The sequence below is a fragment of the Aedes aegypti genome, chromosome 2 (assembly GCF_002204515.2).
Source record: "Aedes aegypti strain LVP_AGWG chromosome 2, AaegL5.0 Primary Assembly, whole genome shotgun sequence".
NCBI lineage: Eukaryota > Metazoa > Arthropoda > Insecta > Diptera > Culicidae > Aedes > Aedes aegypti.
In genome coordinates, this window is record NC_035108.1 from 54,972,620 (window position 1) to 54,998,079 (window position 25,460).

Below are 25,460 nucleotides of genomic sequence, written 5' to 3' on the forward strand. Positions count from 1 at the left end.
AGAGCGTTCAAGGGCAGCAACTCTCACGGACTGCAACAGTATCGCGTCATTCGTGTGATTTATGTTTTATTTAAAATAGGTAATAACTTTCATATTTTCTGGTAATGCAGCCTTTAATTATAATCTATTGGACCATTGAGCATCTTTTTGGTTGCGAACAAAGCACAGAAAATATAAAATATTCGGCTCTGCTTCTTGATCAGAATGAGAATGAGTCAGCGAATGTTACAAATGTTCACACACAGTGATCGGCGCCAAACAGTTGGTGGTGTGTGTCTGTCTTGTTTTCATTCATTCGTTCGTTATCATCCACGAACGATAAATGTTATGCATGTTATATGAATGCAGGCGGATTAATTGGATGAAATTATGGCTCGTGTGTCAATGATTGTTGAATTTTTCAAAGCCTGGAGCTACTATTTGGGGCCGACCTGTTTAAATTCGCCACAATGATCAATATGACGATCACTCCAGATTGCGGTCCTTTGTTTAGTATATTGTGAATCCCGTATCATCAAAGTCACTCGCATTTTCAAAGATACCCCATTTGGCGAATTCCTAGACGAACTGTTAAAGCAATACTCTAAAGGAAATTCTTTAAAGGATTCGACAACATTCAACTCATCACCATTTAATGTTATCCTAATAATGATTGAAAATTTCAATTCAAAGACAAGTTAGATCCGTGGAAATCGTGAAACAATATATGGACTAAAAAGTCCACGAAAGCTACTAAATTAGTGAAAACCATGATTTTTGTAACGAATACATCATCCGTGAAACAAAAACATTCTGTAAACCCCGCTGTAAATATCCTTGCTACGCCCATGAATTCATCACTTGAACAGCTGGCAATTGGTGAATGGACCCCTAAAAAGCGGTCAACCAAATGGAAAATCTATTGCCAAAAAGTAATTGCACTCACCGTTGTGATTGCTGCATTTCATCGCCCTGAACGGTCTCCGCATGGCCCCTTTCGGACACTACCACAAGGGGCTGCCTGGTTCCGTCTCCATCGCCAGACCCATCGTCCGTATCTCGCTTGTGCACCTTTCTCCTACGCTTTCTCCGATATCGTTCGTACTTGTAGACCAGCTCATTCACAAGAACATTCCTACCTTCGAGCGGCTTACGTTTGCCACTTGATGCTCCCACAACCATTGTTCTTCTTCTGGCTCCCTCCAAGTGCTGCTTCCCTCCCCGGTCACTGGTCCTGAGCTCCTGAGCACCCTTCGATGGAATGCTTCTTCGCTTTCGATCTCCTCCTCCTCTCAGCGCTGGTGACGATTGCATGTGAAGAGTGTTGTTGTTGATACCGAGATGTAATGCTTGTTGTCTGGAAATTGGAAACTGTTAGCCAGGAAATTGTCTCTCCTGTGGAGCTTCTCTTCCTAGTCGGATTATACTGCTCTAATCCGGCAATTCTTTCCGAAAAGAATGGGCTTTTCTCCCATTTCAACAGAAAAAAAGACGGTACCTACAAAAGGTTTTTGCTACAATGAAACAATAAAAACGCACCATAAGAATTGATTGTGTCCCATAAAAAACATAATACATAAAATTTAATAACAATAAAATAACCTAACAATCAACAAAAGTGTTTTGTCCATATCTCTGTGGCTACACTTCCAATTGAAACTCTCTCTAACAATCTAAAGGCTATGAGTAACTCATACTTCGTAGTTAGTTTTCCGAAACCATTTTTGGAATTTTGTATACCAAATTTTCACTTAAAGTTGTGACATTCAAAAAAAAAACGAAAAATTTTGTATCGAGACTACATGAATGTTGAAAAACAATCGGTTCGTTCTGAACTTTATCGAGTAATTTGAACTAAACTATATTCTTCATGAAAGTATAAGTCTTATTCTGCATGCTTGTTGTATAAGCTTATAATTCGATCGTTGTGACACGCAAAAATGTTATTTTTGCAATGCTCTTTTATTGCTAACTAGTGTCAACGGAAAACCTTGTTTTGTCCTGAAGTAGGCCGTTTGATCATGTGAAACAAACATCTACTGTAAAAGCAAAGATAGTTAAAAGGAAAAAGATGATCGACTCTTTATTTTGCCAAATATTTTGCCGACGACACGCTATTCAAGTAACACTACTGCCATCTGTTGAGTAAAAAGCGCGTAAACATTATTTTCGACTAAACTAAAATCATCGTGCAATTACAAAACGATGATAAATCAAAACAAACACGCTTTAAAAAATTTACACAGGAATGAGTGCAACTCACATCAAATCAGGCACTTCTGGACCAACACAAAATTGGTGGAGTTTTTACACATACTAAAAATATATTCCTGTGCTGTTTTTTTCTTCTTCTCTTACATTTTATGGCATTTATAAATTATTGGCAATATCGAACATCCCCGATTGAGCTGTGTAGCTTTTCTTAAGCGTGAATGTCACAAACGAACACTTCAACATCTGGTGGTCACTAAGAGAACGTTACATATTAGTTAGCTTTTGACTCACCAGAGCGGCGCTATTCATGTCTCCTAGAAAAGACAGGAGTCGGTTATCTTTTTCCTTCTAATCATCTTTGGTAAAAGTGTAAGTGTCCTACCCCTACTTTGCTCAAATTTCCAGTGAAGTTCTTCGGAACCCTAAATCAGGTAAATACATTGACTCGTTGTCAATTTATTTCGTGACATACAAACACCATTCCATTTTTATTAATATAGATAAGATATAAGAAGATAGAAGATAGATAGATAGATAGATAGATAGATAGATATAGATTTATGGGGCACAATCACTTGTTTCTGGTCGGTTTTTAAAATTTCATGGTCGCATTAAATGGGCTGCCCAAACAAACCTACCTCGTAAACGCCACCCGGTACAGTTTGGCCAGTTTTCCTTCCAGCTCCGGGTAATCCTTCTTGCCGAACAGCCCCCCGATGACCGTCATAAGCCAGAATCGTCTGTCGGTGGGTGTGACGTTATCAATCGTTTCGTCCACTGCTCCGCCCGGAGGACAATCGAAGATGCACAGTTCATCTCCGGCGCCGTTCCCGTTGTTGCTCCGGTCGATGTATACCGTGGCCACAACGGTGGCCGTTTTGATGATTGCATCCTCACTGATTGGAAACCGGTCGAAGGGATTAAGGGCCGACGGTCCATCGCCCGATCCGGTCCAGAAAAAGTCCCGGATGTCCTGTTCCGATGCGTGCAGGTAATTGCCGATGATGTAACCGTCTGGAAGAAGGAAAGAATGGGATCGGATTTAGTTTTGCGAAGAATTCGGTGATGCATGACGGATTTGGAAAGATTGGTTTGCCTAAATTCTATTTTTTATTGTTTCATCGTCTTCAGAAAGTTCTGGAAATAGTGGAGGAATGACTAAAGTAACTGTTTTGATTATTAAACTGATGCAAATTTTGAAGTTTTTGCTCCATTATGTTTGAACGGTGTCAATTATGATGAAAATCATTCTCTCAAAATTCTCTCAAAACAGTCCTCTATCTGCTCGTCATAATAATCTATGGAAAAATGAGCAGACTTTTTGACGTAGAACTACGTCTTTCTTCTCTATACAGGAGTGAAATTGGAATTTCAAAACCAAGAGCGTTACGTTGGCATGAAATATTTTAAACGTTTATAACTTTTCACTGGCTTAACGAAATTTCACGATTAGCACCTCAATCGAAAGACAAGACATCAAAGGTTCATGTCGTTCACTTACTGAATCCCACATACTTGTCCAAATAGTTCAAAAACTGTTTTAAAAAAGAACATTGATTTCAAGCAAATCTATAAATATGAGCGCTAGAGAAAATTTGACGTCATTTGCTTTTCACTCTCCGATTGGCTCGCATCTCAGCAGGCTTGCTCTGACCGGACGTGCCTCTCAGGCACAGACATCGATAGCAAAGGACGCCCCCGTTTGTCTTGCTTCGCTCAAATCAAACTGTCGAGCGAGCGAGAGAAGATGCCGTCCGAAGCTAAAGCCATCACCGCTGCCGCCGCCAAGAAGAGGAAGAGGAAGCAGTCCACAGGAGAATTTGCGGTGGAACTGTGAACACGGTCGGGCGAGTCATTCTCGCTTTGTGGTTCACCGCTTGTTTGCGTTCACCCAGCCATCGTCATCGCCGCCGCAAATTTCATCGGCCAAGGAGCTGTTGACCCGCGCTTCAAGATTTGGACTTGTGATCAAATCAGCAAGATTTCAAGAGAGAGCAAAGTTTCCAGATTGCGACTTAAGCTCCGTGATCCACTACCCGTTGGTGTTGTGCGCCATCCACGCCACGAAACATTCAGCTGGTTCATCGTATAAGCAAATACCTTGCTCAAATTTATAAATTTGAGTTGAGGATTTCCCGTTTGACCATGACAATCAACTGATAACATCCCGCAGTGTTATTTATCTGTAAGAGCATCGAAGCTAACAAAGCCATCGGCCCTTTTCAGGGCCATACAATTAGTGGAAAAGAGTTACAAGAGAAATATTTCCGACCTTATTTATGACTTCTTATATTCCTAAATCAATTTCACAGCTTCATACAAAATTTTATTTGTCATGAAAAAATTATGACTTAACAGTTTGTGACTGTATTCGCGGGCGCTGCTGCAGTGCCGTCGGGGTGAGTGCTCAACATTTCACAACGATTGTAAACTAGAGTGGCATTTCCAACAATGTCTTTGATTTGCCATATTTTAAGGGAGCACTTCGATTATGGAAATTATCACATGTAACAAAATTGCAACATATTTAGAATGGTTTTGAAAAGAAATTCTCATTGAACAATTTTCATCATTTTGGCACCCATTTTTACCTTCATACTAAAGAAACATCGTATGATAAGCAGGCTTTGATAAATTTGAATATAGGAACCGAAAAACAAACATTCTGTCAGTTATTGGTCTAATCTTGGATCGAATAGACGCTTCTCAATTAACTACAGTGTGGTAGCATAGTTAGCGTGCACGCATCGCGGTTGTTTTTAGCAATGTTCTAGGTTCGAATCCCGTCGCCGGCACTATTTTTTGTTTATCCACAAAGTGATAATTCTCGGGAGCAGTTGGTAAGCGAAAATATGATGGAGTGAAAAACAAATTATCAAAAAAAATTTTGTTTCCTACATATTAATTTCAATAAAGAAATGCATTGCAAATGTCATATTATATAAAGCAGAGCATTCATATTAACGCTTGTATTGAATTTCAAATTCCGATTTCCATAACTTTTACGAATCAGAATAATTATCAGAATTTATCAGAAATATTTAAAATTTGCTCAAAGGCAAAACATTCGTGTTTTTGCATTTATTGTAAACTAATGAAATCATGTTTTTGTCCATCCGAACGCGTCCATGAATTTTCAAAGATATGTGAATCCCTAACCAAGACATCAACTTTATATACCTTATTTCCTAGATGTGTCGATCAGAAGAAGGCGAAGAATAAGGAAGGGAGTAACATCGTCTGCTATTCAAATTGTGTAAAACATACTACTTTCGACTGATTCGGTTCATTTCATTTAAACTTTCAAGCTAGTAAGAGCTCCTCCTGGAAGTTGCAGCATCGGTACAGTTAAGATACAATCCCGTTAGGCACCACTACAAGAAGCCTCATGATCGGCTGATCTGAAAAGCTGCCAATCTTCGGGTATGTGGAATTGCTCAAGACTGAGCTAAGTTTCCAAATTTCGACTTAATCCCTGTGGTTGTCATAGAGTCTATTTCCTAGATCAGAAAGCGAAGAAATAGGATGAAGCGCCGTCCACAAATTACGTAACTCTCTAGAGGGAGGGGGGAGTAGGCTCAAGCGTTACGGCTCATACAAAAATTTAAAAATTTTCATACAAAAAGCGTTACGGAGGGGAGTGAGAGGGTCAAAAATTTTCAATTTTACCGTTACGTAATAAATGGATGCCGCCTAAATAGGAAATAAGCTAGATGAAATTCATGTCTTGGCAAGGGATCTACAAGACGAGCATCATGCTGTTATTGCATCCCGACGGCACTGCAGCAGCGGCCTCGGAAACATTCTCAAATTATCGTATTGTCGATTATTTGTAATAAATTAGATATTGTATGATGCTACGAGATGAATTAAGAGATTATAGCAAGCATGTGGTAAAAATATTGAGAAATATTTCAGAAATAACTCTTTAGAACACATTTGTTGGTTCTGAAAAGGGCCGATTGAATTGTTGAATTCAAGTCACACGGACACATTGAATGATTGGCGCACTGGTTGAAATCCTCCTCGCCCGATGAGATTTGCAGTGGTGGCTTCTTCGGGGTTTTCTTCATCACGGCGGTCTTTGAAACTTGGTGGGGTTTTGCTTAGCAACTGTCTTCTTTTTCTCCTCCTTCTTCTCGGATGCCAGCCACAATCACAGTTTAGGACTGCGCTGGCGGTCACAACCATCTCATTCTCCTGTGGACTGCTTCCTCTTCTTCTTGGCGGCGGCAGCGGTGATGGCTTTGGCTTCGGAAGGCATCTTCTCTCTCTCGTATACGACAGTTTGATTTGAGTGAAGTACGACAAACGGGGGGGGGGGTCCTTTGCTATCGATGTCTGTGCCTGAGAAGCACGCTCGATCAGAGCAAGCCAATCTGTAGCCTGCTGAGATGCGATCCAAGCGGAGAGTGAAAAGCAAATGACGTCAACTTTTCTCTAGCACCCCTATTTATAGATTTGCTTGAAATCAACGTTCTCTTTTAAACTATTAAACTATTTGGGCAGGTATGTGGGATTCAGTAAGTAAACGATATGACCTTTTTATGCCTTATCTTTCGATTGAGGGCTAATCAAGGAATTTCGTTAAGCCAGCAAAATAAGAGTTAAAAATATTTCATGCCAAAGTAACGCTCTTGGTTTTGAAATTCCAAATCCACTTCTGTACAGAGAATTATTATTTTAGTATCAAACTGAGCGGCTTAATCAAATGCAAACGCATTTAGTTTCCGATGGTTAGTGCCTGTGCATTTACTGTTCATAAGTCGCAAGGTGGAATTTTCCCTGAGGTCGTGTACGACTATGACAAAAGCCAGGATCAGCAATTGGTAAATGTTGATTTGTCGCGGGTTACTTCACTGCAAGGACTAGTTTTGACAAACTACCAATTCTTTCAAATTCCATCACGCTAAAGGCAGCAATTCTCCCAAGAGGGTTGACTTGAGGAACGAGCTGCAGCGTCCGTAATTGATGATGGGCCATCATCAATTACGGACGCTTGGAGACGAACTGCGTGAAATACTGGATCATATTAAATTTGTCGGTTTCATGAATAAACATATTGATTTAAAGTTGGCAAATCGTTCAAATGAACCGACCACATTAGGTGGCTTTTGTATTAATTTAACATTTATTAAAAATATAAGTGTAGAGTGCAGTCGATATTGCTCATACTTTTCTTACCATAGACCGATTCTATCGGTTCTAATCTACTGGAGGAGTTTAGCAAACTACGAACTGAAACCGATCACCCAACCAAACAACACAAGGAAACGACGACCAAACAAACAAACTCAATCATCTGGCACATCATTGGATTATTCCTGGAACATCAAACACTGGTTCTCGGAACCACAGAACGACAAACGGTCCTTTTCCACAAAAATGAGTCCAAAAAGAGTTGATTTCTGAAAAATTCATCCGATCAATAACAACACAAAACTAGTACACTTACAAATTCATACACATGACAAATTATTAACCCGTATAGGCCTGAGTGGAAGCAAAAATACTGAAACCCTCCCCGCTCAGCGAATACTTAACGGATTCAAATGATTTTTTGTCAGTTCACTGGCCCACATGTCTAGTTTCTAGAAGTGGCCAGGGGAACTCGGAAATATTCCTGTGGCCGGAGTTATTCCGGCGGGTTACTGGGTCAAGTCGGGTAAAAAAGGGCTATTTTTTGGGACATGCCAAGTTACATTTATTTATTTGCAATGACAATAATTTTAATTTGCATAAATCATTAAGATCTGATATTCAACATTATAAATGAAGTGTTTTGCACCGTTTAAAATATACCGGATGTGGCCATTCGGACGTAATGTCCGGAAGAACCGGCTATAGATTGGTTGGATACTGAACCGTTACAATTCTCGAAAAGTAGAAATCAAACATAATTTTGCACTAAAATGCGTTCCCACAAGCTTGGCACAGATGTTAAGATACAAATTGGGCACTTTATCATAAGTTTGAGGCGTCCCGGGACTCGAAAATGATCATTTGTAGGATTAATCAAATGCAAAACTCATAGTTATCCAGTTCAATCGTTTCTCAAAAAGTTTACACTGATGCAATTTTCATAAAATTCCGTCATGGAGTGGCCACATTATAGTCGATTCCGGAAATTATGTGTGACTTCAAATTTGCCTACCTTGAGGGGCACAAACGCACAGTACCCTTCTCACCCGACCTGACCCAGTGATCCACCGGAATAACTCCGGCCATAAGAATATTTCCGCGTTCCTCTGTCCACTTCTAGAAACTAGATATGTGTGCCAGTATACTGACTAAAAATCATTTGATTCCATTAAGAATTCGAAGAGCGGTGAGGGTTTTAGAATTTTTGCTTTCACTCAGGCCTATACGGGTTAATAATCTTTCACTACACTCATACTCTAACTTCACTGTCATTCAAACATCATAATCAAAAACCATAACGTAATTGAATACTCACAATCACAGCACCTATCATCTTTTATCAAACATCTTATCATCTGCAAAAAGCTATCGCACTGTTTTAAGAGTCTGACCCAGATTTGATCGAAGTTGTGTTCATAGTAGTTCTACGTAAACCTTGCGGTAATGTGACAGACATTACCCACCACATTTTTTTATATGAAATTTTCCTAGGATAGTTTGTTATTTTCGATAACAAAGTCTAAATCATGCTGAGATGATCATTCGATTACTTTCTGAGCAACACGAAACCGCTGAACACTTGCTTTGCAGCTGTGGAGCATTGTTCAATCAAAGGTTGTCAATATTTGGAAAAGGGTTATTGGAGCCCTCCGAAGTTTGGCAATGCAATCCAAACAGGGTAATAAACTTTATAAAACGAGTTGAGCCTAGTTGGGATAACGTGCTCCATCAACCATTGTCCACCACATCTCAATTGTGAGAGGATATTTGATGAACACAAAATTAAATATGGGTCATACCACAATATTCCTAATTATTGAACGCAGTGGGTAAAAGGCTCTAAAGACAAGGAAAAAAAAACACTGCTTTTTTTGCTGTAGAACATAATGGGCTGCAAAACGGTGAGTCGACAACTAGGAAGGAGCGTTCAACACTGCTCTGGTCCTCACAAGTTCCTACCTCACGCTTCCACGGGTCAAACGATGACAAAGACCGCCAGCTAACAAGGGAAGGTCACGATGGTGATACACGGGGTTTTCAACCGGACTATTTTTGTTAGATTCTACATGTCGAAATATGAAAAACCCCAAAGCCTTTCGGGTGATGGACCAGTGGTGTAGCCAGGAGGGGCACTGAAAGAGTCGGTTTTGTACGTATATTATATTATTAAGCTAATTGGAAATTTGACAAAAATACGATGGCGCTCCGGCGAGACAGGAGTGTTGGCGTAAGCCCAATAAGCCACCCGTAAAAAACCTTATTGCGAATAACATAGGAGATAATACTACCCGGAACAATCGGCAAAGACCCACGCGACGAAATAAGGATTACGATTGGAAACTTGGAACATGGAACTGCAAGTCACTTGGTTTCGCAGGTTGCGACAGGATAATCTATGACGAACTACATCCCCGTAACTTCGATATCGTAGCGCTGCAGGAACTTTGTTGGACTGGACAGAAGGTGTGGAAAAGCGGGCATCGAGCGGCTACCTTCTACCAAAGCTGTGGCACCACAAATGAGCTAGGAACTGGCTTCATAGTGTTGGGTAAGATGCGACAACGCGTTATCGGGTGGCAGCCGATCAACGCAAGGATGTGCAAGATGAGGATAAAAGGTCGTTTCTCAACTACAGCATCATCAACGTACACTGCCCACACGAAGGGAGACCCGACGACGAGAAGGAGACGTTTTACGCGCAGCTGGAGCAGATTTATGACGGATGCTCTCCCCGTGACGTGAAACTCGTTGTTGGCGACATGAACGCACAGGTAGTACGAGAGGAGATGTACATGTCGGTGATCGGGCGGAACAGTCTTCATGCCGTATCTAACGACAACGGCCGACGATGCGTCAACTTTGCAGCCTCTCGTGGTATGGTAGTCCGAAGCACCTTCTTCCCCCGCAAAGATATCCATAAGACCACCTGGAGATCACCCGATAACCTAACCGAGAACCAAATCGACCACGTTCTAATCGACGGAAAATTTTTCTCTGACATTACCAATGTTCGCACATACCGCAGTGCGAATATAGATTCGGATCACTATCTAGTTGCTGTATGTATGCGCTCAAAACTTTCGACGGTGAACAACTCGCGTCGAAGCCAAACGCCGCGGCTTAACATCGAGCGGCTACGGGACTCAGAAGTAGCCCAAGAATACGCGCAGCAGTTGGAAGTGGCCCTACCAACGGAAGAGCAGCTTGGCGCCGCCACTCTTGAAGATGGCTGGAGGCACATAAGATCCGCCATAGGTAGTACCGCAACAGCAGCACTAGGACCAGCGGCCCCGAATCAGAGAAACGACTGGTACGACGGCGAATGCGAGCAGTTGAAGAATGAGAAGAATGCAGCATGGGCGAGAATGCTGCAACACCGCACGAGAGCGAACGAGGCACGGTATAAACAGGCGCGGAACAGACAAAACTCGATCTTTCGAAGAAAAAAGCGCCATCAAGAAGAACGAGATCGCGAAGCGATGGAAGAGCTGTTCCGCGCTAAAGACACACGGAAGTTCTACGAGAAGCTTAACCGTTCGCGCAAAGGCTTTGTGCCACAAGCCGACATGTGCAGAGACTGTGACGGAAATCTTCTCACGAACGAACGTGAGGTGATCGAAAGGTGGCGGCAGCACTACGACGAGCACCTTAATGGTGATGTGGCCAGTAGCGGAGGTGGCACGGAAATAACTTTGGGAGCACGCGCGGACGACGAAAGACTTCCGCCTCCAGATCTCCAAGAGGTAGAAACGGAGATTAGACGGTTGAAAAACAACAAAGCCGCTGGAGTGAACCAACTTCCGAGCGAGTTGCTAAAATACGGTGGTGATGCACTGCCAAGAGCGAGCGCTGCACTGGGTTATTTCCAAGATTTGGGAGGAGGAAGTATTGCCGGAGGAGTGGATGGAAGGTGTCGTGTGTCCCATCTACAAAAAGGGCGACAAGTTGGATTGCGCCAATTATCGTGCGATCACAATTTTGAGCGCCGCCTACAAGGTACTCTCCCAAATTCTATGCCGCCGTCTATCACCAATTGCTAGAGAATTCGTTGGACAATATCAGGCAGGATTTATGGGCGAACGAGCAACAACGGACCAGATATTCACCATCCGCCAGGTGTTGCAGAAATGCCGCGAATACAATGTACCCACACATCATTTATTCATCGATTTTAAAGCGGCCTGTGATACAATCGATCGAGAATAGCTATGGCAGATTATGCACGAATAAGGTTTCCCGGACAAACTGATAAGATTGCTCAAGGCGACGATGGAGCGAGTGATGTGCGTAGTCCGAGTATCAGGGACACCCTCGAGTCCCTTCGAATCTCGCAGAGGGTTACGGCAAGGTGATGGCCTTTCGTGTTTACTGTTCAACATTGCTTTAGAGGGTGTGATAAGAAGAGCGGGGATAGACACGAGTGGCACGATTTTCAGAAAGTCCGTTCAGTTACTTGGTTTCGCCGACGACATTGATATTGTTGCACGCAACTTTGAGACGATGGCGTACACGTACATCCGACTAAGGGCTGAAGCTAGGCGAATCGGGCTGAACATCAATGTGTCAAAGACGAAGTACATGATAGCGAGAGGCTCAAGAGAAGACACGGCACGCCCCCCACCTCGAGTTCATATTGACGGTGATGACCGCCGACAACGACACCAGCAGCAAAATCCAGAGACGCATCGTTGCTGGAAATCGTGCCTACTTTGGACTCCGCAGAACGCTCCGATCGAGCAAAGTTCGCCATCGCACGAAGTTGACCATCTACAAGACGCTGATTAGACCGGTACTCCTCTATGGGCACGAAACATGGACCCTACGTGCAGAGGATCAATGCGCCCTTGGTGTTTTCGAACGGAAGGTGTTGCGGACCATCTACGGCGGAGTGCAGATGGAAGACGGAACGTGGAGAAGGCGGATGAACCATGAATTGCACCAGCTGTTGGGAGAACCAACCATTGTCCACCTCGCAAAAATTGGGAGGCTGCGGTGGGCCGGGCATGTCACCAGAATGTCGGATACCAACCCGGTGAAAATGGTTCTCGAAAACAATCCGACCGGCACAAGACGACGTGGTGCGCAGCGAGCAAGATGGGTCGATCAAGTTGAGGACGATCTGTGGACCCTTCGCAGAATGCGTGGCTGGCGACGGGCAGCCATGGCCCGAGTCGAATGGAGATGTCTCCTACGTACAGCAGAGGCCACCCAGGCCTTAGCCTGACTGGTAAGGTAAAGTACATAATAGCCTGGATTACATTGATCTATTTTTTTCACCAGGAGCTCCAATGTTGCCTGCCAAAACGGTTCTGTTCTCGTCCATGATTTTCCATAGCTCGACGCGATCGATACTATCGTATGCCGCATTGAACAGGTGATGCGTTGGGACCTGGTATTCACGACATTTTTGGAGGATTTGCCGTACAGTAAAGATCTGGTCCGTTGTCGATCGGTCGTTAACGAAGCCGACGTGATAACTTCCCATGAACTCGATTACTGCATGTGACAGACGACGGAAGGTGATCTGGGATAATACTTTGTAGGCCGCATTTAGAATAGTGATTGCTCGAAAGATCTCACAATCTAACTTGTCGCCTTTTTTGTAGATGGGGCATAATACTCTTTCCTTCCACTCCTCCGGTAGCTGTTTCCTAGACTGATGGTGCCTATCAGCCGGAGAAGACAAATGACAAGCCTTTCCGCGCCCATTTTCATGATTTTAGCTTCGATATCATCCTCACCAGCAGCTTTGTTATTCTTGAGCTGGTGAATGACATCCTTAACCTCCCTCAAAGTGGGGGTTGGTTAATTTCCATCGTCTGCAATACTGACGAAGGTATTTTCTTCGTTGTCTCGACCTTCATTGCCTGTGCTCTAAGCGCCATTCAGGTGTTCGTCGAAGTGCTGCTTCCACCTTCCGATCACCTCACACTCGTCCGTTAAAGTGCTCCCATCCTTACCCCTGCACATCTCAGCTCGCGGAACGCAGCCGTTGCGGGGTGCGTTGAGCTTCTGATGGAATTTAAGTGTTTCTTGAGACCGGCACAGCTGTCACTCGCCTCTGCATATCACCCATCACTATAAAAGCTGTTCCCAGCTCGTGTGTGTAGCCACAGCTCTGGTAGATGGTATGGTTACCTCGAAACGTTCGCAACATTGATGTAGATTATTCGTTGCTTGAGTTTTTATGGCTGATTTGCAGGGCCTGACACCAGCCCCTTAAATTTTATTTTCCGGAGGGCCATCCCCCTAAATATTTGGAGGACCATAATGTGCAGTTCAGCTTAAGGTCCTTCTCTGGCACTCGGACAATGATCAGCCGTCCCGACGCTGTTCCGAGCCGCTCCTAACATTGAGTACAGATGCTCCAGCTTTGCAGAAGCAAAAGCAACCCCCTGTTCCCTGTCAGCATACGCCCAACGTTCCCACCGGGGTTGGTTACCCGATCTTCCCTAAGGTTACTCGTACTCGTACCGGCCAACAATGTGAGAAGGTAGGGAGATATTTCAATTCTAAAAGGAAAAAAATGTAACGATAACCTGTCTATTAACGTAGTTGGATTTCAGAGGACTGAATCTTGACTTTTCCTGAAAGACAGATATCCTCATGAGGAATTCGTATTCTCATAAAAATATCACTATGCACAATGGTTGGGCTCCATAAAGAGAAGCGACCAAAACTACCAAAACACTTTTTTGAGATTTTTATGGTTTTTATCATTTTAAAGTGTACCTCATGTATTATATTATTATGATTCTTAATTGAAAGTGAACTAAAATTTTGATTTCTTTGACTTTTATGACGTCAACTGACTGAAGTCAGAAAATTGAAAAATGTAACAATAAAACAAAGTACAAAATTCATATTTAAGGAATGCAATATTTTTCCAGAGTTACACACTATCTGAAAGCTTATGGTTCAACACTTTTATCAAGCATGAGGATGGAAAAAATATTTGATTGAAGCTTTAATACTGTTCAATAATACACTTTAATAATTTTGATGATTTTGAACTTGAAAAACAATTCATGTCGCCGCCATTTCGAATATTGCACTTAAAAATGCATCCTTAGATCTTACAAAAAACGTTTGAATTTTTTGCAGAAATTTGCTGATTTGCAAGTTAGAGCTATTTGAATAATTCAATATTTTCATACATTTTGACGATATTACATATTTATTATACAAAGTTGATATAAAATATATTTAACCACTCTTCATACATATTTTGATCAAACTCGTTAAAATACAGCCGTTTGATTGCATTTCTAATAAAAACAAACTTTTTAAAAATGTTACGTAATATGTGAACAACCCTTTCTGAAACAATAAAAACGCCAAATAACATATTCAGATTACATATTTTATCGCTTAAGGCGATAAAACTAGTTTTGGCCAAACTCCGTTTTTTTTTCGACCATTGTGCTATGATTGAAATGTTTGATTTAATTGTTTTATAAAGTTACAATACAACCAATATTTATTTATCTTGTTGTTTTTGATGAAATATTAAATAGCTAAACAAGTTTTCTGCTATATAATTTTGTTATTATTCTGTTCATTTTCATAACTAATTTTGATCTAATATTTTGTTATGATTGTTGTGAATTTAATCAGAATATTATCATATTGCATTGTCATACACGATAGTATTACAAGTTCAAAATTAGTTTTCAATTAGTTCTCATTACCTGCTCGGGATTAAGAGTTGGGTGGGGCAAAAGTTGAATCTTAGTCGAATGACCAATATTTCCAGAAAAAACTGTTATGGTTGTCCAAAAATACAGTAATATACCCAAACATAACAGTTTTTGTAAATTTGAAGTAAAATGTGAAATTTTAATGACTTTTTTACGTGTTTTTTCGCGCAATCAAGCATATTTCGCTCAATTTCAAGACAACATTAAAATCGATTTAGGGGTCGTACACAAATTAGGTCACGCTCTAAGGGGGGGAGGGGATCTTGCATGGCGTTACAACCCTTACAATTTTTTCTAGAGAACTCATTCAAAAAACGTGACAATGGATGGGGGGAGGTGGTCGTGACACAATTTGTGTGCCATCCCTTACGACCTTTTTTTTTCAAGTGGCTCGAACTTCTACTCACTATAATCCAGAGTTGGGAAAAGTTCTGAGATTCACACTACAGTAGGCAAGCGTAGCAAATCACAGTCAGCGAAGCCAGTGAAATTCACGCCTATCGCTGCAGTAGGCAAAATGCCTTAAAAATAGCAAAACACTCGTTGCTAAGGGCAACCTAAAACTACTGCAGCAAAATGTTCTATTTCCCGCGGCATTTCCCGCATTTACAGCCTTCAATGACAATACTGATTTATAAAATTCATGTACCCGGGGGTGATCCATTTCACATAAAGACGTTTCTCATAAGGACGTTTGTCATAATGGACGTTTCGCATAAAGCAGTTTCATATAAGAACAGGTAGCATTTTAAAGAAGGTATTTTATTCTCTTTATGCCGAAAGTCCATTATGCGAAACGTTCACCCATAATATTATGCAAAACGTCCTTATGCGAAACGTCTTTATGCGAAACGTCCCACCTCCCATGTACCCAACATAGGCTACTTGATGAGATTCACGATTTTGAACTACTGTAGTAAGAGAAGACACGCGATCGATGGTCCCTTCAATATCGAGTAAGGGAGCGATGACTGTATTTGTTTTGCATAAAGTTAAAATTCTTAAAATGAACCTCATTCGAAATTTAGCCCCACCTTATTTACTCCACCAGGATAGTACTAGAGTTCCAGAGAAAGGACTTATAGGTCATTGCATACAAAGTAGAGTGTTCCACCGTAGTAGGTACTACTGACAAAAATGGTCATGGTTGGAGCATTGTTTTTCGAGAGCTTAATTAGCGAGACTTTTTCTGAAAAAAAAAAATCATCCCAAGGTTCGACAAAGTTAAAACAAATATATTTGTGTTTATAAATCATAATTTTCAGTTAAACTATGTGATTCTTTAGAAACGGTGGTACTTCTGAAGAAACTTTCTTCATTCAATAAAGCGCTGAATGGCTCGAATTGAAGCAAACTGCACGTGTGTTTTATTATTCAAACATATCTGTAAAGAACCGCTTTTAAGACATGTATCTTAATACTTGAAGTCGAGGCTCATCCAACCAGAAACCAGAAGAGAAAGCGAAAATATGCTTGGTTTTCGACCAGGGAATTAGAACAAAATAATATCAAAATTTGTTCAAAATAATCACAATGTTATATAATTTTGTTAGAAGCACTCCTAGTTGGTGGAAGAAGTTAAATCACAATCAAAACAATAAATTAAAAAATAAACAAAGGTTGTTTTCAACGGTTTCGGTTCATTTGCTCGAACGCTATTTGACCGAACGCCATTTGGCCGGATTCCGTTTGGCCGAATGCCGTTCGGCCGAAAATTTACACTAATGGAAAACTATTAATAGCATGCTCAAAACAAGATTTAAAGCTCATATTTCGTCTCGAATTATATGAGCCATAATTTATGAACGAAACCGTGCAGACTTCAACAGTGAGTATCATAGGAGATTGACATCCCTGCAGTTAACATAACTATTGCTTACTTTATGCAGACAGGTAGATAATGACTATGACTATTCTAATAGCATAGCATAGCATAGACTGACTGTACATGTCAATGGTTGCTACTCCGTGATTGATCGGAACTGGTAAGAATTGCACTACGATCTAAATCAGGCCTGCCCAACGTACGGCCCGCGGGCCGCATCCGGCCCGCCGCTCCATTTTGTGCGGCCCGCGAAGAGCTTAAAGATTTTTCTTATATCTGGCCCCTTCACTGCTATAGAAACTCTGGAACTAGATATTTGGACAATCAACGCTGATTATTCAATCTTTAGTTTCTTAAATTTTGTTTTGAGATATACTTGTAGATACACACATGTTTTTTATCCATACAAATTTTCTTGATTTTTTAAATTGTGGAAAATGTTCTATTTGAAAAAAAAAACTAAATTTTATGAGGATTAAAAATGTATGAGGAAACTCGAATTATTCACTATTATATGGACAACATTGAATTTATATTTATATAGATTATAACCAATATTAGGTAAATCAAGACGCTGGTTAATAGCTTTTAAAATTGAACACATCATTCTCAGATAAATTTTACGAACTACTTAGGCAAGATTCTCATGAAATCCTAGTATTATTTCACAGAACGATAGCAATGACTGTCACCGAATAATGGATATAAGTATGCAAAATTGGCTTGGCCCCTAATATTTTTTATAGAACTCTGAGTAGGACATAATTCTCCAGATTCTAGATCAGGATCTCATAATAATTTTAGAGTGGGGTTCTATGGAATGTTAAGGAAAATTGTCACAGAATCCTTTACTAAATTATCGTAAAATCTAGGGCTCCAAACTTATCAAACTATGGTCAACGTTTTAAAACAATACTAGATGAAATTCTGTCAGAAAGTTACGAAAATTTTTCGATTGAATTCTAAGAATGATAAAATCCTAAAAAACATTCTCACAAAGTTGTGAAGAATTTCTAAAAGAATCCTGCGCTGGGTTTAGGCGTAATCATAAGCACAACCCTCACAGAATTATCTAGTTTATCATAGTAGCAAATACTACTTGATTTTTCTGCAAAAAATATGTAAATTTTACTTCATCTCGCCAAAATTTTTGTATTAAAAAAAGTTTGGCCCGCCGCACAATATTGTTTCTGAGTTATGGCCCGTGGTTCAAAAAGGTTGGGCAGGCCTGATCTAAATGAATAAGGGATGGGAGTTTCCGCTTACTCTCGAAGTGCAATTTTAGCAGATCTAATATTATTGATTAATAACGGCGCCGGCCAAGTCCTTACAGTCAGTTGGGATGGGGAAGGAATGTTAGGGTGTAATGATTGTTGCTTCTAGAGACCGAGAATACCTCTTTATCTCCACAATCACCACGGGAAGGGTGTTTATTAGTGAGGGAGGAAAAGATCTGGGAGTCACCTTTGGTCGATGATGCGATTCATGGACAAGGGGGGAAATATACGACTTATATTTAAAGCTAGTTTTGTATTTTTGTCTCGAGAAGTTTTTGGTAGAAGCTTTAAAAAATATTTCAACATCTATTATGTCGAACAATTCAAAGGATGTTCTTATTAATGACGAAAACTGAAAATTACATGTATATATTTTAAATTATATGAAACAGGAATAATGCCGACACTTGTAGTGACGAATTATACATAGTTTGTTTGAAAATTACATATGAGTATTACTGTGCATTTTGTCTCGATATGGTAGAAGTTTCAAAAAATACGTCAACATTCACAATGTCGAACAATTCAAAATATAATTTTTGATAATGTCAAAAAGAGAAAAATATATGTATATTGAAATTGTATAAGAAAAAAGCATAATGCCGACACTTATGGTGACGAACCATACGAAGTTTGTTTTAATATTACTTAAAAGTTACGCTTTCAAGAAAAAATGTGTTATCACAAGCATGAAACGAACTCACCAGTTGGTAATCCATCCTCGACTGAACACAAAACTGACACTGACAGCACTGGCGTCCCGAAAACAAACCGTCTTGCTTGTGCCTTCCCAAATACCTACCCAGCAAGACGCTCCAAAACAGAAAAAAAAATTCTCCGGCGACGAAAACTCGCGCGAAACCGTGAGCAAAACCTATCTGACGACGCAAAACCGATCTGTCCTGCTTGGGCTTCACGAAGCACTACCCAGCAAGACGCTCCGAAACAGGAAAAAAAATCTCCGGCGACAAAAACACGCGCGAAACTGTGAGCAAAATCTATCTGACGACGCATAACTGATCTGTCCTGCTTGGGCTTCACGAAGCACTACCCAGCAAGACGCTCCGAAACAGGGAAAAAAAAAATCTGCGGCGACGAAAACACGCGCGAAACCGTGAGCAAAATGTATCGGACGACGCAAAACCGAACTGTCCTGCTTGGGCTTCACGAAGCACTCATTTTCATGTCCAGCAAAACCCGCAAAACGAAAACGAAGCGTCTTGCTTGGGCTTTCCAAAACACTGCCCAGCAAAACCCGCAAAACGAAAACCAAACTCCCGGCGTCCCGAAAACGAAGCGTCTTGTTTGGGCTTTCCAAAACACTCTATGACTATTCTAATACTATCAATTGGAAGACAAACTTACTTGCAAAAAAAGGAAAAATCATGCATAGTACAGCTATTTTTAAAATATACAATTAATCATGGATATATAAATAACTAGCTTTTCAGTATAAATTTTAAAAAATAGTGGTGAAAGTTCATAGATTGAAAGAATATCCTTTTTAGCTTGAGCTTGATGGCCGCCCGTGGTTGCTACTCCAGTATCACCAGATCAGCTGCACTTACACAAGGAACCAACCGAATGACTGCTTGGGACTAACAGACACCTTCAGTGTATAAGTGCTGATCTTCTGATTTTAGGCAACAATGGCGCCTGTCACGTCAGAATACAGATCAATAAGGAAGGAGAAGGAAATGATGTTGCACTTATACTGGCCCACTGTAGACCGTGGAATCCGACTGCATCTACGCCAGTTTCATGCGGGAGTATATGGGTTGGGGAGCGAAAGGCATGGCAGAGAGGTTTGATCTTTGGTTAGCAGACTGCCTAGTTATCAGGCGTAAGGAAAAGCGTGCTATAATGATGAAAGAATGGAAGCGTAGGGAAACGGTTTCTTGTCCGTCTCTGGTTCTAGCAAATGATATGAACGAATAGTGTGGAGTGTGATAGATTGAAAGTGGCAGGGTAGGCAATGGTCACCGCCCAATGGAAAAAGTCGGCGACGAAACTAAAAGAAGCATCGTCTCTCAACCAGCGTCTGATGACGATTTGCCGCAGAGAGCCGATCACATAGGCTTGGCGTTATGACGAACAAATACAATTCCTTCGTTACGGGCGAGTCGTTCGGGAGCACTGAGCCGAAAAAATCGTGTCTTCGACAGTTTATGAGCATTTTTTGAAAAAAAAAAAATAAGACAGAAAACAAAACAATAAAACACGTCTGGAATTGCACAAGCGATCTGTGAATCGTCAATTCCACGCATTTATCAACAGATCTATTTTAGAATTTTGGAGAGTGGATTCATTTAAATACAAGCAATTAGGTTATGGCATTCGTGCGAAGCAAGCGAATATACAGCAGACGCCTTCTTCTTATGAGTAAGCGTAGCAAGTGGAATAAAGAAAAATTTGCTCGTTGACGGTTTTGGATTGAAGTTAGTAGTGCATTCTTTCGTCGATGACGAGACAACGACGTGCCAGAGTTAGTATACTGGATGACAATGCCTTTTTTTTATTTTATTTGACAATTGTATGCCCTGGAAAGTGAAAGATAGAAGCAAGTGAAAGATACAACTACAAATTACGAGAAAAAGGACGGCCCTTGGATTGAACCCATGACCTTCTGCATATGAAGCAGAAGCAGTAGCCATTACACCACCAATCCCGTCCTTATCCGTTTTATGCCGTTTTATCCGTTTTATGAAACGCTGCCATAATTGATACAAAGACAACGAAACCTATTTACAGAAGATTTAAGTAAATTCAATTCTAGAACCGTTTATTTCATCTGATTTTACTTGAAACTAGTGATTAACATTAACAGGTTATGCTCACTTGTTGTGGTTTGCATCAATACTATCGACTCCGACTCTTCGTGCCACATCAAATTCTGAACTAATGTATCGAAACAAATTATCTGTCCAAAAGTAAGCCAATATGGTAAAATTTTAGAGGTGTATCAAATGGACTCTGTATTTTTTTTTTACCTTTCCATCGAAATGCGTTCCTGAAAACCAAAAATATAATTGAAAATTATTACAATATACCACTAACCTTTTGCTAAGATAATAATCTATCAAATCGCCGAAAACACTAGGGTGTTTTGATTGCTTCTTCATTATACTTGTAACGTAATTAATCAAAACATCTCGAAAAAAAGCAACATTACTGAATCTTCGTCAGTGACCTCCTTAATTGCTCAATGGAAGCGATGGACCGCCAAACATGCATGCCGATGGCAGCACGAGCATAAGTTTTAGCTTTAAAACGTGTGATTTCAGTTTGTTGAACACCGTTTTGAGTGGATTTGACTGGGATACTTTACTGCATAATATGAACATAGATGAAATGGTGTCAACTTTCTATGTGAAGCTCCACGACGTTTTCAATGAACTGGTTCCCAAGAGAATCAACAAAACCAGATCCGTTTTCAACAAACCCTGGTGGACTCCAGAACTTCGGCATCTTCGAAACAACCTGAGAAAGGCACGGAAGCGATTTTTCAAATCCAGGTCCGTATCAGACAGATGTTCACTCTACGAAATTGAGTCAGCATACAAAGCGGTACTCCAAACGAATTACGAAAACTATTTGACGAACATTCAATCCAACGTTAAGCAGGATCCATCGCGCTTCTGGGACTTCGTCAAGAAAATAAAATCAAATAACCGCATTCCAGAAAATGTCAAATTCAATGGACTAGTGGCTCATAACGGATTGGAAGCTGCCGTTCGCTGCGTTTTTCGAGAATGTTTTCAGCAAAGCATCTCCCGTTCAACGCCAAAACATATTTGAACATTTACAGACGCACAATGTTTCACTTCCTGCACTCCAGTTTTCACCTGACGAAATCTTGGAAGTTTTACTAGATTTGGATGTCAAAAAAGGATCAGGACCTGACGGCGTTCCTCCACTGGTCCTCAAAAATTGCGCCTCTGTACTTGCTGTACCAATTACTCGTATCTTCAACCGTTCACTTCAAGAACGAGTATTTCCGGTAGCATGGAAAACCGCATACATTATTCCAATACACAAATCCGGCAACTGTAACAATGTAGCAAATTATCGTGGCATTTCCATACTTTGCTGTCTCTCTAAAGTCATGGAAAAACTGATTCACAAAGTACTGTACAATGCGGCACTCCCGATTATTTCTGAAAATCAGCATGGTTTTATGAAAAATCGATCGACAGTTACCAATCTCATGCGTTACGTTTCGATGGTGTCTCGTGAAGTTGAAGCGAAGCACCAGGTTGACGCCATAAAGGGTAACCAATATATTTTGGACCCCCTGGGCCATTTTCCTGCAAATTTTCCAGTTTAAATCGAAAGACCAATATAATCTGCCTGCCATTTGGAAAGATAGGACCATTCCGCACTTGCATCAAGCGTTTGTGCATGGAAAATGTGTTTATTTTATCTGAAATTAATTTAATTTAATCGGTTCATCCATGCAACCGTTAAAACACGTTACACACAAAAATTGAAGACGTCAGAAATTTTTCAAATGTAAACAAAAACTTTTTTCTAATTTCTGAACTAAAAGCGTAGAATTTCCTCGCTTTTCCATTGTCAATCGATTGATTAGACTATGGGCAAGCATATTATACAACCAGTGCCGTGGACTTTGTCGCCAAACGAAAAAAAATTGCCGGGGGTCCAAAATATATACTTTGAGGGTCCAAAATGTATTGGTGTGTCCAAAATAATGAAAAACAGTGCATCACAATTCAATTATTTTCGACGTCTTTTGGATCCTACATGCCCGTATGGGCATTTTTATCTTGTAGAGGAAGTTTTTCTCTACATTTTGGTACACAGTTCGAACGAAACGTGTAAATTTCTGAGACATATAATGCACATAATTGGAGCGTGGAATATCATGGATATTTACATGATATGTCATGTAAACTTCAATTATATGTCATGTAATCCAGCAGGATCCTGAGTGGTTACATGACATATAACACATTTTTACATGATTTCAGACATAAATTTACATGACGTCATGTTTACATGGCATAAATGAAGTTTACATGACGTGTAATCTTCATTATTTTTAACAATGTATGTTATTTGACTTGGTTACGCTGTTCAATTAATTAATTGGGACAAAAATGTAAAATCACTTCCTTAGGGGGTCCAAAATACGACCGTTACCCTATGTAGACTTTGCGAAGGCTTTCGATACCGTGCCACACTGAAAAAAATCCACACGCTTGATCCGTGTGTTTAAAATTATGGATCGATTCATGAACGTCTATGTCGATTTGTTGTGATTTTCTTACAAACTTCGTGTGAATTACACATTCAATTCTTGAGTTTTGCTTTATGGACTGATTCATCAACCGACAACATGAATTCCATAGTTTTCCACATAAGTTCCTAAAGCTTTCCATTTCATATTCGTGTGCGTCAACCTATGGGTACTATGGATCATCACCCAACACGGATTCAGTGTGTTTAACTTATGATTATCTTATGTCATGATCATCATGTTCAAGTTGGTCAATTTGAAATCGATGGGCTTGCTGTCGATTTCCGTGTTCCAAATTTCTAAATTATTAGTGATCAACCCATAGCGAACTTAATTGCGGATGGACCTCGTGTCGAACGACAGTCATCATCATGTTCCAAAGAGAAGAGGCAAATTCGGAAGCTGAAAGTGTTAGAGGAAAAATTGTGGATTCGTTTTTCTTTCTAAGTGAAGATGTCCGAGTGAATATGAGGAGCTCATTCTAATTTTCTATAAATAAAATGCATTACTTCCAGCATTGGATATAATGTATGGTGTTAGAGAAAAATCGGATTCCACTAACAGATTTTCCTAGCTTTCAGCTTCGAATAAAATGAACTATGCTAATCCCGGCCTTCTCAAAATATGGATTTGCGGCGCCCCGCTTGTTGCTGACTCACTTGTTTGAAAAAAAAAAAAAAAAAAACATTCAAGTGAGCTTGCGACAAGCACAGGAGCCTCGAATCCATATTTTGGGGAGCAAGGTTTCTTCTATCAAATTTCTTCTTTCAGTCTCATGACATTCATGTTCTATCACACATGACTATCTAAAGCCACTACATTTCGAATTCAATAAGCAAATCAGTTGGTTTTCATGATTTAATATTTAGACATTCATGTTTGTTTCTCATGACAACCTAATGTTGATACACATGTTATTATACCGTGAAGTCAATGACGAAATCCATATGGCTACCACACTCAAGTCATGTGGTTTTTCTCATTGCGCAAATCTATAAGTAAAACACACGACCTCGGCGTGTAGATTTTTCTCAGTGCACATGTCCTTGCTATCGATAAAATGAAGCACCTACACAGCAAAAAATTCTCAAATTTACATGGCACGTAATTTTTTATGATAATCATGTAAAACGAGTTGCAACTGAACATTCAACGATAATTAATGTAAACTGTCTCATTGCATTCGATAATGCTTGCAAACTTGAGTGAAACTGAAACATTTCATGATCTTCCATCCAACATTCGCCAATGTTGCATGCTTTCTTGCATCTTGAAAGTGAAATTGCAAACAAGAATTCTCGGTTTACATGATTCTACGCTGAATATTCTGTCAAAAATAATGCACATGGATGGATCGACGGCTTGTCATTCCATGTGCATTATTTATGATTGAATTTTCAGCGTGAAAATCATGTAAACCGTGCCGTTTTGCATTCAACATTCTTCGAGAGAAGACGTTTCGCGTTCAATATTAAGGATTTTGGTAACAATGTTGTATATAATAGATGTGTTTATAGGTTTTATCATTGAATAATACATTGAATAATACAATGACTTTGCATGATTGAGGCTAATATTACGTTTCGTGTAAATCTAAGATTTTTTTGGTGTGTAGGGTTTCCTGATTGGGCTACAGAATAGTGGTTTCTGCGCTCGTGTACATACACGGTACATGTCACCAACACTACTTAAAAATTGCTGGTGGAAAATATAAACAATGATCAGCTGTTCCCAGCAAAATCAAATGGCAGTATTTTCAACCAGCAAATTTGCGCATGTGTTCGTGACACCGCTCGGCGAGAGCTCAATGGCTACTCTCGTACCTGACAGACCGTAAAGCACTTGTAGTTGTGAACTCAGCTCATTCCCGTACTTTCGACATCACATCCGGCGTGCCCCAAGGAAGTGTTCTGGGTCCGCTACTCTTCAACATTTTCATAAATGATTTATTCCCGTTGCTCTCGTCGTTCAATCTTTCATTCGCTGACGACTTGAAATTCAATCGCATCGTACGTGGCCCTGCGGACTGCGATGCGCTTCAGGAGGATATAAACGCTTTGCTT

General features: G+C 40.4%; 1 protein-coding gene across 10 annotated transcripts in view; it reads right to left on the bottom strand.

Annotated features, from left to right (window-relative positions):
* LOC5566273 overlaps positions 1–25,460 on the bottom strand; it is a 139,367-nt gene that overhangs the window by 30,155 nt on the left and 83,752 nt on the right. For all 10 annotated transcript variants that reach the window (XM_021840852.1, XM_021840851.1, XM_021840848.1 and 7 more), the window contains exons 3-4: positions 2,832–3,207; positions 926–1,336 (exon numbers count right to left, since the gene is read on the bottom strand). In XM_021840852.1, coding sequence (XP_021696544.1) covers positions 926–1,336; positions 2,832–3,207 — 787 coding nt within the window. The remainder of the gene's footprint in view (positions 1–925; positions 1,337–2,831; positions 3,208–25,460) is intronic.